Source organism: Artemia franciscana, chromosome 19 (genome assembly GCF_032884065.1).
Source record: "Artemia franciscana chromosome 19, ASM3288406v1, whole genome shotgun sequence".
Classification (NCBI taxonomy): Eukaryota; Metazoa; Arthropoda; class Branchiopoda; order Anostraca; family Artemiidae; genus Artemia; species Artemia franciscana.
The window spans coordinates 815,292-828,743 of NC_088881.1; the positions used below are offsets into that span (position 1 = coordinate 815,292).

The 13,452-nt window shown below is 34.5% G+C and overlaps 1 protein-coding gene across 2 annotated transcripts in view; it reads right to left on the bottom strand.

Moving 5' to 3' along the window:
* Positions 1–13,452, bottom strand: part of LOC136039142 (uncharacterized) — a 51,935-nt gene that overhangs the window by 15,123 nt on the left and 23,360 nt on the right. For both annotated transcript variants that reach the window (XM_065722626.1, XM_065722627.1), the window contains exons 2-4: positions 11,726–12,896; positions 7,382–7,488; positions 5,612–5,767 (exon numbers count right to left, since the gene is read on the bottom strand). In XM_065722626.1, the coding sequence (XP_065578698.1) occupies positions 5,612–5,767; positions 7,382–7,488; positions 11,726–12,896 (1,434 nt within the window). The remainder of the gene's footprint in view (positions 1–5,611; positions 5,768–7,381; positions 7,489–11,725; positions 12,897–13,452) is intronic.

Genomic DNA, 13,452 nt, shown 5'->3' on the forward strand with positions numbered 1-13,452 from the left:
ACGAGGGGACCAACCCTCTCATATATATAATCAAAAATATAAGAATATAAAAGTTTGTTACGTAAGTTAATTCTTAAGTTACGTATTTTTTTTTACTAATAAAAATGTTCGTTAAAAATTAAAAGATCTAGTTGCCTTTTCAAGTAACCGAAAAATTGGAGGACAACTGGGCCTCCTTCCCCACCCTTATTTCTCAAAATCGTCTGATCAAAACTAAGAGAAAACCATTTAGCCAAAAAAAAGAATTAATATGCAAATTTCATTTTAATAATTTATGTACGGAGAGCCAAAATCAGACATGCATTAATTCAAAAACTTTCAGAAATTAAATAAAAAAAACAAGTTTTTTGAAATGAAAGTAAGGAGCGACATTAAAACTTAAAACGAACAGATATTACTCCGTATACGAAAGGGGCTTTTCCTCCTCGACACCCCGCTCCATGCGCTAAAGTTTGATTCTTTCTCACAACTCTACTTTTTAAAACAATAAAAAACTTTAGCGTAAGGAGCGGGGTGTCGAGGAGGAAAAGCCCCTTTCATATACGGAGTAATTTCTGTTCGTTTTAAGTTTTAATGTCGCTCCTTACTTTCATTTCAAAAAACTTGTTTTTTTTTATTTAATAGTAAGTAGAAACTTCCAGTACTTCACGAAGGGTATGTTCAGCTAACCAAAAGGTAATATATTAATATTATTGCTGCTACTAGTACAAGTTCTACTACCGTTAATATCAGTACAATTACTACTAGTACCAATACTACTACTTTGGCTATTATAAAATCTATTCTTAAGGGTATGAAGGGGAAATTTTCAGGGGTAGATAAATTGTATAACAATTATATAACATTTAATTGTTAATATAATTGTTAAAATTAATATAAATATTTATAATTAAATTCAATTGTTATTGTATAGCAATTAAATTGTATAACAACCGAAATCAAATCGCAGGAAACAACGGATTTAAGGAATGAACAGACCTAAAAAGAAGCCAGGGAATAAAGCTGTTCTCATCGTTAAGTTTTTGGCATTCTACCATTATATACTAAATTTAACTCTGAACCCGGGTCGGTTGTTTCTCATTGAAGTACAAAGGACTGCAGAATAAAAACATATGTTGCTCCTTAGCTCCATCTCAGGACTATTCATACCTAAAACCAGGATGAGCTTACTTTTGGCTATTAGAAGAATATTAAGGAAAAAATGCAAGTTTTCCTTGACACTATTGCATTGCACCGTGAAATAAAGCAAAAACAAGTGGAAACTAATCCCGTAAATTGACTAAACTATTCGCTTACAGACATTGAAGCATAACTAGTTTTCTGTTTTAAACCCAAAATGTTGATGAGACATTATTTGCTTTTTACAAGATTGGTGTGAATACTGGATGAATACCCTAAAAGTAATACCCAAAACTCGCATAAATGCTTTAATGACATTAACTATGCATTAAACATGGATTTGTATTTTAGAATTTCTGCTACTAATCAAATTTGATACTCTTACATTATATGACAAGAATTAAATAATAAAAGTAATATTATCAGAAGTGAACAAAATAGGGGTTATATTGATGTGTAATAAGGTCTGAAACGCTATGTTGACAAATTTAACAAAATAGAATGATTAATCTCTCGAAGATCTACTCGTAGGTAAGTCAATTGTCTCAAAGATTGAAGTACAAACTTGAAGTTAAATGACAGAAAATGAAGTAAATGGTTTAAGCTTCTCTCAAAAGCGTTGCAATCTAATAAATCCACTACATATTAAGGGTCAAAAACGCAACATCATTTCAAAATAAAACTATTCACGTAATGCAGCGGGTATCTGACTACAAACTTCAGTAAACGACAAAACCCCGATCGAACCTTTAACTGCTCAGTTTTAGACCACAAATCCAAAGGTGGTTGAATATACAGTGCGTGAGGCTGAGCTAGGGCACTATATAGTTTAGCAAGTACACACTTACTATAACTAGACTTCAATGCAGCCAATTTGGCATAGCAGGTGCCGAAACCTGATATGCCATGTCAGCAGTAAGAATACGGCTATTATGCTTATCCGGACCATAAACAAGGCGGAGTTATTTCAGTGAATAAGACTGTATAACTGATATACCAGCTGCAATACCAGCTAACGAAGACATAGCTTTACCTCGGGCATTATAAGCGGGAAATTCAGTCTTAATAGCATTAACATTAAGTCCCAGAGCTTATAACCAGAAATCAAAGAATTAAGGTTTGGCTGTAAAGTAGAAAGACTTGAAATGATAAGCAGGACATCATATGCAGAGCAAATCTAACTAAAATCAAAATATCACAATTAATTGTCCTAGTCACAGTAGTCGTAAGAATTTTCAAGTTTAACCCTAACATAACTAGGACTATACCAATATGAAGGCAACGCAAGAAAATAGTGCGTAACTACAAAATCAAGCAGAGTCAGAAACAATTTTTGATTGGACTACGAAATCGAATGCTGCTTGTATATCCACACAGCACAAATACACAAGATTTCCCAAATTTTCAACACTACTAAGGGGACGCTTCAGTAAGCGACGTACAAATGCACAATTCAGATGCTTAAGAAAACCAAACAGTTTATAATCTAGCGCGCATTTACATATCATTTGAGGCAGGATAAGACTTTCTAGAACCTGGCTTAAATATTAGAAACGGAGCGGGACGGAAACTACTCCAAAAATTGGCAATTTTTACTTTTTTTAAAATTTCGTTATTGCAACAGTACCAAAAGAATTCTGTACTTGATTTGTATCAATATATATTTGAAATGAAAGTGTCAAGTGCTCAATCAATAGTACACTTACGTTTTGAAGGTGGTGGGGTGTTATACCATCTAAACCAGGAGCTTTACGACACCTCAAAAGCATGATTACACGCACAACGTCACTTTTAAAAACAAGAAAAATACTAAGTTTATACAATAGAGAGCCAAGCCTACTTTTTAATAAGGCATCATCTCCAGTTTCTAAATTCAGAACACGGAAGCCAAACACAGCGGAATAATGTCAAAGCTACTGCTCTTCAGGAATACCAACATTCGCTTTACTACAACCGCTCTGAATAATCCTATACTTTTCCAGATAAAGTTTGGACTTTTAAAAGCCTCAACAGAGGCACGCTTAGCTTCCCCAGGTTTATGGTTACTGACAAACTCGGTATATCCCTTTTTGTCTTTCTAAAAAACTGAAAAAAAGAGAGCAGATCTCGCCTTATCACAATCACACCAAATGGGATACCACATTTTTGAACGTCTTTTAGCTGCCCTTAAGCTGGGATCATGATTTAAACCGAACTTACGGGTACTTCTCTTTACTTAAGCAACCGGGAGAGGCTTCCTTCCCACACTTCATAGCATGACAAATTTCAGCAGCATACATATCAAGACTACTGCTATCGCTTAACTCCTGATGTATAAGCTGAAACAGTAGTTTAATTTTCATCAGCATATTATCCAGACTACCTTGATAGAGAATCTTATCAACCTTTTACCCCTATATCTAATAGTAATACTGCGGGGGGTTTGTCTTAGTATTAGACAAATGACTAATCTAAATGAGATGCTGAGGTGATTGCTGAATGTTTGCTCAGAATCCACTACATCATTCGAAGCATGAGTAAAATTAGAGACAAAGTGATCTATAATCCTTTTCAATTTCTATTAGCTAACAAATTAAGAGTTTTATTCCTATGTAATTTTAGCAGTATTTTTCACCAAGTCATGTGCGATTTACTGGCAGTGTTTGTCTATTGCTAGATTAATCGGGAAAGTTAAACCTTTTGGAGCTCCATGATGGTGTATGTTTTCCGCTCATTTTCTATGGACTTTTCATACTCGTTCTGCATTTTCAAACTTGGCGCCCGCTAAGTGCTAAAATTGCCTGACTTCACTTACATATTTCTTTCATTGATGATCAAGTTCTTGTGCTTTCAGTATGTAAAGACGTATATGGTTGTTTAATTTCTATGGAAATTACACAAAGAATGGGTTTACCTCATAAAACTATTAAAGCCAATATTTGAGGAAGGAATAATGAAAGTTAATTGTTAATTATAACTTTTTACTTATATTTGAAAAACTTCTTTTGTGGAGAAAGTTTTTAAAAATAGTTTCTATCTGTCTATAATTACTATTACTTTTTTTATTACCCAACTCAGGAATATTCATAAATCTTTTCTAGATTTTTTACTGTAAAATATATAATATCAGGTTGATATTTATATTTAGTAATTTTTTTTTTAGTAACAATAATACTGAGACACTTTTAATGGATTCATGCGGGGAGCATCGCTCAAATTAACATATGATTAATCTTAAAAAAAATACACTCCCTCAGTACTTCATTACGGGCAAAAATTCCTGCAAGGAATTCAATCTGTATGATTTGAGAACTAAAGTGGGACACTTGCACCTTCTACGTCTTCACTACTCACACATCCAATATTTAATTGGAAAGTTAGACATGGTGCGCCATCTATGAATCAAATATAAATTACAATTGGGTTTCCAATCTAAATGATAGACTGATCCGTGGCTCATTGAAGACAGTGAAGTCGAAAAAGGCCCATTTCAGTTTTATGGATGGCAAAATAGTGCACCTGCAACATCTCGTGAGCGGTAATGGAATGAGGTTGAAATTTCCAGAAAATGTTCAAAGGAATTTTAAACTACATATCAAAATTCTTTGCGAACCCGGGTTGTCAAAAGAATGTATCTGGAACCATCTAAATGATTTGGATAGTTCCGTTTCTATTTATAAAGGTGTGCGTTAAGGTGCTATCATTTCGCCAACTCATTTTAGCGATGGTGTCTTAGGTACTCACTCGAAATCCGCATCCCCATGCATAGAGGCAGCAACATACGTGACACTTGTCAGTTATGAGCAGGATATGCTAAATCTTAGCAGGAGGATACAACATACAATGGAAAACTAAAATTTTACTCGATAATGAATATTTTAAACTGGTTACTGAGTTTAACTGTGAAAAATCTGAGCTTCTTCCTTTAAAATGGAACAATTCGGGTCCCACTTCGTTGGTCCACCTGGGACGTTTCTTTCATAAAGCCAGTACAACAACGTCTTTACCTTGGTCTTTCCATTAGAAGATGACTAAATAAAACCTGTTTGCTTCTTATTTCACATCTTGAAAGAAAGCGTTGTCAGTCTTAAGCCTCGATTGTTAAAAAAAAAAATAAAAAATTTCCTAGCTAAACAGTATAATAAACCAACACTACCATTTTTCCTATATACAGCATCATTTAAAATGAATTTTACACAAAACGGGTAAAGGTAAAATCTGTTAAGTATAATTCAAGTTTACAAAATATTTTCTTCATTTGCCCCCTTGGACCCACAAATATATAAATTCATAAATTTTAAAATAGTGATTGTGAGACATACCCACTTGTGTTTTGGAACATAATCACAAAATCAGTTTCATCTGTGATACATCTTTCTTATACATTGATGTTTAAAGAGCTATGTATGTAACAGTTTATACGTATGTAACATATACAATAATGTAGCAATGTCGAAGATACAATCTATTGAAAAAAAAAACAGAAAAATGGTGACAACCTACTAAAAATTACCTTTACGTTGAGGACACGTAGTCTTTTTAATTCCGGAAGGAGTTTAGACAAGCCCAAGTCAGTAACTTCTTTGCAACCACTTAAATTCAATTCTTCTATAGATTGCTTGAATGATCCTGGGTGAGCTGCAAGGTTCACAAGACCACAGTCGGTAATCTAGAATTATAATATTATTTGAAAAATTCGAACATCATAAATGCATTTATATCTAAAACCGGTCCAAATTAAATTGCACAAAAATGAAAAGTAAGTGTAAGAATAGATTAAAAGAAGTTTATTGTTCTTTACACAGTAAAATATAGGGTATTTATACCCTATTTACTTTGAACAAAACTCATATACTATGTACATAACTAATACAATTTGAACATAACTCATATACCCATATATTTTGAACAAAACTGCATCCATATTTCTATTTCAAAGGTTTGGAATTTATTTTATACCTGAGGGCAAAAGACCGAAAGAAAACAATTAACAGTTCAAAAGATGATATTTTATCACAAAATCAGATTTCATCCGTGGCATACCTTATAAAGTGATATTTATAAGTGTTATGTATGTAACATTTGATTAGAGTTTTATATGTGATCTCCACCAATGGTTTGACCTTTTTATGCCTTTTGCAAGCTTTTGCTAATTGTCAGAACGTCCTGCTAAAGTATTTGGCACTATGGGAGTGAAAGGAGAATTATTATGTGAAAATGGATTAAACACATTACTTAGAGAATTAAAACAATAGTCAATACGTCACTGTTAGTCAGGTAAATGAGTCTTTTGAATAAGGTGGTTGCAAAGCTACAGATAAATTACTGTACATAGTGAAAGTATTTTTTTTGAAAACAGGAAGGTACATAGCAATTTTAGAAAACTTAAACTAAACCCCAATATAGAAAAGATGAATCACAAGTAAAGATCTATCACAAGTAAATTGCTTAAAATGATGATGCTATTGGGACTGAAAATCCTGTGATAATGCTTTAAGGGAAAAACAGCGTCGCTATAGGAAGAGGATGGGTTGGCCAAATGTCCACTTTATATTAATGACCAAGGAGTGTTTGTGTGGATGAATTACTGATGAATTAGAAGGATGAATTACTGAACATGTGAAAGTATTTTTGACTAACTAAACCCCTATATAAGAAAGATGAGTCGCAAGTAAATTGCTCAGAATGATGATGCTATTGGGACTGAAAATCCTGTGATAATGCTTTAAGAGAAAAACAGCCTCACTTTAGGAAGAGGAAAGGATGGGTCGGCCAAATGTCAACTTAATATTAAGTCCGAGAAGTGCCTCGGTTATCAGACCTCTTAAGTCCTCAGTTTTTTTATATTATGAGCAAGCATTTACTTCAGCCAACAGAAGATCTTTAAAGAAGGTTCTATCCCTGTATGGTGTACCAAATTTAAACCTTAAAGTAATAAGTGCCAAACTGATAAGTGATATGTCCAAAAATAAAATTGCAAAGGTAAATGTAGAGCACTGGGTTAGTGGCTAGTTTTGAATTGAACAGGAACTAAGAAAGCATGCGTTCTATCCCCATTTATATAGATAATTCTTATGAGCTTTATCCTAAAGAACAGAGCAAAAGCTTTTGAGAAGCAGGGAACTAAATGGAAAAGTTGAACTCTCCTAGACATAAATTATGCTAAGGATTTGAGCGGTCTAGATGAATGTTAAGCAAAATAACAAATTTTTGGAGGTTTTGAGAGTATATGTAATCAATATGTATGCATTATGTATCAACACAAAGAGAGAGAATTACGAACCTCAGAGTGTCTTAAAGAAAGTTTCTTTAAAGAACAGGACGTAAATGCTGACTCCAAAGATACGTCAGTCATCATACCGAAGCCTTTGAGGTCTAACTCAATCAGCCCTGCAAAGAGAAAAAATAGATTTAAAAAAAGACAAACAAGAGCTAAGAGCTCATATGGCACTTCTGAAGAGCCGGGGTCGGAAGAGCCCCGGAAGAAGAACGGGGTCGGAAGAGCCAAGAGCTCATATAGTATGAGCTCTAGCAAAATTCTAAGAATTAATAGATTGATTTAAAAGGAAAATCAGAGGCTTAATGCCGGCCGGGATTTAAAATAATAGCGCTGAGACACGATATCCTTCTAAATATCAAATTTCATTAAGATCCGGTCACCCGTTCGTAAGTTAAAATACTTTATTTTTTTCTAATTTTTCAAAATTCATCGCCCCCCCCCCCGGATGGTCGAATCATAGAAAAAAAAACTATTTCCAATTCAATCCGGTCTGGTTCCTGATACGCCTGCCAAATTTCCTCGTCCTAGCTTATCTGGAAGTGCCTAAACTAGCAAAACCAGGACAGACAGACCGACAGAATTTGCGATCGCTATATGTCACTTGGTTAATATCAAGTGCCATAAAAACCCATAAAGGCAAGAATGTATTTCTCTGATGAATCCTGATTGATGGTGATCACTTGAAAATAACTCAATATATCCGAAATGCTTTCACTTTTAATTTTACGACGGCTTATTAGAAAGGCTTCTGACGGTAACTCACTAAAATATTGGTCGTTGATCAGGGGCTCATGTAAACCCCAGAGGAATGGTTATTAGGTCTTTAACAAAAAAAAACTTTGAAATAATAGGAAAAATTTTTTCAGGCACTGAAATTCAATTCAGCAGATATTTCAGACCATGTCCAAAGGCCGTCTTCAGCTAAACACCAGAAATATATATATATATAAATATATAAGAACTTACATCAAAATCTGAAAATTAAAAAAAAAACTTTAAAAAAAAATATGGTTTTTGATATGGAAAGGCAGTGTGGTCTTCGTCACTATTGACCTTTAACAAAGCTGAAAAAAACTATCATTTCCAAATTTAAATAAAATATCTTTTCAGGAGAGCAGAGCTTAAAAAGGAGGTGGAAATAAGGTTACTGTCCACCAAGCGCTTTCGACTCTTATAATGGGAACTACAACTTCATTGATTTCCATTTAAATAAGCCCTTTATGAAGTTTCATTGGGAATTCCTACCACAAAGTAGCCTCTTTTCATAGGCGGCACTATTGCAATACAAATGATGCTTATATTTTCTTTTTTGGCATTGGAATCTCTAGATTTAAAGATATAGGTTTTAAGCCCATCTTCTTTGGGGTCCTAAATTAAATCAGTACTGGTAGATTATGGTTTTCCTTTCATTAAGTCGAATGTTCTAAACATAAAATCGTTTTGAAACTTTCTTCCATGCTGTTCGCAAAGAGAAAACTGTTTTTGTGGGCCCCTTTCACGTCCATTTCCGCAGAATCTATCTTTTTTTCAATTTGTACCAGAGCCTCTTTGACTCAGTTTTACAAGGATCAAAAAGGGGATTTCGGCCCGTCTCTTTCGCACGAAATAGATAAAAGTTTTGCCTGATGTTCAATAGGACTAGTCTGTGCAAAAGAAGTTTGGTTCTAAGTTTCACACTGATTAGAGATAAAACTTTGTTTTTTATCTATTATGGACCTTCATAAAATTATTCGTGCTTTAATAAAATATGATCTACTTGTGGGCTAAATTACAATCCTTGAAAGTTTCAAGCCAATCAAAATTAAACGTAGCGGTCTTTTTCGATGAAATCATGTCTCTTAACACTGGAAAATTGTAGAATTGGCGGTCCCTGCTTGTGTGATTGTGCAAGTTACGTCATCCTTGGAGGCCCATATATTCGATATATTGACTATTCTGAGAAAAAAATATCGGTAAATGTTGGCCTAATGCAATGGGTAGCACACGGGTAAATAGGGAAGGGAACTCAGCTGGCAATAGATACTAACAGTTTCAATTCAAATCAAACATACCCACAAATGTTTCTACAGCAATTTGCGATACGATATGTCCAGAAAAAAGTGTAATTAACGATTGGCTCTTTTTTGACTTATTAACTTTAACTTAAACTGATAAGATAATTGTTTTGTAGCTCTTATCTCTTTTCCTAATTTAGATAGATCATCATAGAAAACAAAAGCTAAGAGCTCATATGGCACTTGTGACGAGGCAAGAAGAGCTAAGAGCCAAGAGCTCATATGGTATGAGCTCTAACAAAATTCTAAGAATCAATAGATTGATTTACAAGGAAAATAGGAGGCTTAATGCCGGTCGGGATTTAAAATAAGAGCTCTGAGTCACGATGTCTTTCTAAATATCAAAATTCATTAAGATCCGATCACCCACTCGTAAGTTATAAATACCTAATTTTTCCTCTCCCTTTAGCCCTCCAGATGGTCGAATCTGGGAAAACAACTTTATCAAGTCAATTTGTGCAGCTCCCTGACACGCCTACCAATTTTCATCGTCCTAGCACGTCCAGAAGCACAAAATTCACCAAATCACTGAACCCCTCCCCCCAACTCCCTCAAAGAGAGCGAATCCAGTACGGTTACGTTAATAACGTATCAACGACATTTGCTTATTCTATCCACCAAGCTTAGGCTAAACCCAATTACTCCACTCCAAGTGTTTTCCAAGATTTCCCCTCCAACTCCCCCCAATGTCAAAAGATCTGGTCAGGATTTGAAATAAGAACTCTGAGACACGAATTCCTTCTTAATATCAAATTTCATTAAGATCCGATCACCTATTCGTAAGATAAAAATACTCTAATTTTCACGTTTTCCAAGAATTCCGGTTTCCCCCTCAAACTCCCCCCAATGTCACAGGATCTGGTCAGAATTTAAAATTAGAGCTTTAAAGCACAAGATCCTTCTAAATATCAAATTTCATTAAGATCTGGTCACCCTTTCGTAAGTTACAAATACCTCAATTTTCAAAATTACCCCCCCCCCCAACTCCACCAAAGAGAGCAGATCCGGTCCGGTTATGTCAGTCACGTATCTTAGACAGGTTTCTATTCTTCCCATCCAGTTTCATCCTGATCTCTCCGCTTTAAGAATTTTCTAAGATTTCTACTCCTTCCCCCCCAACTGCCCTCCCAATGGCGCTGGATCCAGCTGAGATTTAAAATAAGAGATCTGAGTTACGAGGTCCTTCTAAATATGATTCCATGAAGATCCAATCACTCCTTCGTAAGTTAAAAATGCGTCATTCTTTCTAGTTTTTCAGAATTACCCCCCTCTCAACAGAGCGGATCCTTTCCAATTATGTAAATCACATATCTAAGACTTCTGCTTATTTTTCCCACCAAGTTTCATCTCGATCCCTCCAATCTAAGCGTTTTCCGTGATTTTAGGTTTCCCCACCCCAAACTTCCCCTAATATCACCAGATCCGGTCGGGATTTAAAATAAGAGCTTTGAGACACGATATCCTTCTAAATATTAAATTTCATTGAGATCCGATCACCCGTTCGTAAGTTAAAAATACCTCATTTTTTCTAAATTTTTCAGAATTAACCCCCCCTCCAACTACCCCAAAGAGAGCAAATCTTTTCCAGTTATGTCAATCATGTATCTAGGACTTGTGCTTATTTTCCCCACCAAGTTTCATCCCGATCCCTCCGCTATAAGTGTTTTCCAAGATTTTAGGTTTCCCCCTCCCAACTACCCCCCAATGTCCCCATATCCAGTCGTAATTTAAAATAAGCGCTCTGAGACACGATATCCTTCTAAATATCAAATTTCAATAAGATCCGATCACCCGTAAGCAAGTTAAAAATATCTCATTTTTTCTAATTTTTCAGAATTAACCCCCCCCCCCCAACTACCCCAAAGAGAACCGATCCGTTCCTGTTATGTCAATCATGTATCTAGGACTTGTGCTTATTTTTCCCACCAAGTTTCATCCCGATCCCTCCACTCGAAGTGTTTTCCAAGAATTTAGGTTTCCCCCTCCCAAGTCCCCCCAATGTCACCAGATCCGGTCAGGATTTAAAATAACAGCTCTGAGATACGATATCCTTCCAAACATCAAATTTCATTACGATCTGATCAACCGTTCATAAGTTAAAAATACTTCAATTTTTCGATTTTTTTCGAATTAACCAACCAAGTCCCATGAAAAATCAATAGCTTCATTGGTCAGGGTATAAGGCAATCGACGTGACTTTGCCGTGAATGTTGCTTCGGTAAGACAGACAAAAAACCTGCACATGATCTGCACTCACTTTGGCTAGACTATAATAAAAAATGAATATACGTACTTTTCAAATGGCGAAACTGAGGTCCGGAGGCGTAAATTTCCATATCTTGGAGTTCGGTTGAGGAATCGTCGCTCATACTACAGCGTTCCACTCTAAGAACAACCAAATTGACCAAATTAGTAGTTATTTCTCTAAACAAGTTCTTATCCAAAGGACACAACGATAAACGAAGAAATGTCAACTTTAGAAGTCGTGAGGCAATAAATCGGAGGCACTCCTTGGTATTGTTAAAAGCGGGTTCGGAAAGGTCCGGATACTCAAAATAAAAACCAGAGTCTATGTCTAAATGTGTCAAATGTATATCCAGTGGTTTGTCTAACAATCTTTCTAAAATTGCAGGCTTTTGCTGAGGAAAATTGCTGAGATACTCATTATAACCAAAACGTGCTATTTTAAGAGTTCTAAGTTCCTTGAAGTATAGTAAAGACTCTAGCCCACAGGGATAGTGATAGTATGAAGTCATTGGTGTACCATAGAAATGGAACGTTTCTAATTTTTCCAGGTGAAGACAGAGCAAGTTGAAAGATTCATTAGAAATAAAATAGAGGTTTATAAATAGATGGACTATTTCGGTTTGGTGAGTAGCGATAGCGTTGATTACAGCGTCATCAACAAGGTCACCTGTTAGTAGGTTCAATGATGTTAGTCGCAAATCTGGTACTTTTAGCAAACAAATCAATTGATCCCTGCTTATACAGCTATAATCAACACTAATTGAAACGATGGTGGCAAATTTCGGTTCAACTATACGTCGTACTAGGTTGTATTCGAGTCTAGGTAGTATTCGACCTTCTATGTCATATTCAGGTATGTAATCACCGTCCTTCAAAGACAGAGAAAGGTGAACTAGTTTTGGCATGAAATTGGTCAATTTTGTTAGTGATTTATTAGTGAAATAAGGACTATATTCACTATCCTTAATTTCAAGATGAGTTACACTTACTAAGTTTATTAAATCACAAACTGAATCTGTTTCATCATCCTTCCCCAAACAATCACAACAATCCACAGTTAGGCTCACCAAGGAAGTACAGGAACAGAGGAAACTCTCAATTTGTCTTTCATTTATTTTACACTTGTAGAACCTTAGATGATTTACATGATCTGAAAAAAGCTTCCAACAGTCCAATACTTGTTCCCATTCTATTTCTGTAGTATCCAAACCGAAGTCCTGCACACAGAAAAAAAAATTAGACTAAATAGGAAACTAAAGATGTAAAACATCTAACAGAGTAGGTTCGTTTCAAAACAGTCCAAACAAATCACATTTGTTTTTCAGTTTTTCTTTTTTATTATTTTTTTTAGTTTCTTCTTTTTTAAAATTTGTATTCTTTTTTAGTTTTTTCCTCGTTTTTTAGTTTTTTTTAATTTTTTATTTTTTTTTAGTTTTTATCCTTTTTTCTTTTTAGTTTTTTACCTTTTATATTTTTTTTCCTCTTTTAGTTTTCTTTTTCTTCTTTATTTTTTTAGATTTTTCTCCTTTCATGGTTTTTCTTTTTTTAGTTCTTTTTTTTTTTTAGTTTTTTCTTTTTGTTTTTTTTCTTTCCTTAGTTTCTTATTTTTTTAGTTTTTTCTATTTTTTCGTTTTTTTTCTTTTTTAGTTTTTTTTTTTCTTTATACTTTTTTAGCTGTCAGTTTTTTTTTTTTTAGTTTTTTTTGGTTTTTTAACTTTTTTGGTTTTTTTTTCTTTTATAACGACAATAACGTGTAACGGTAAAGATAGTGTA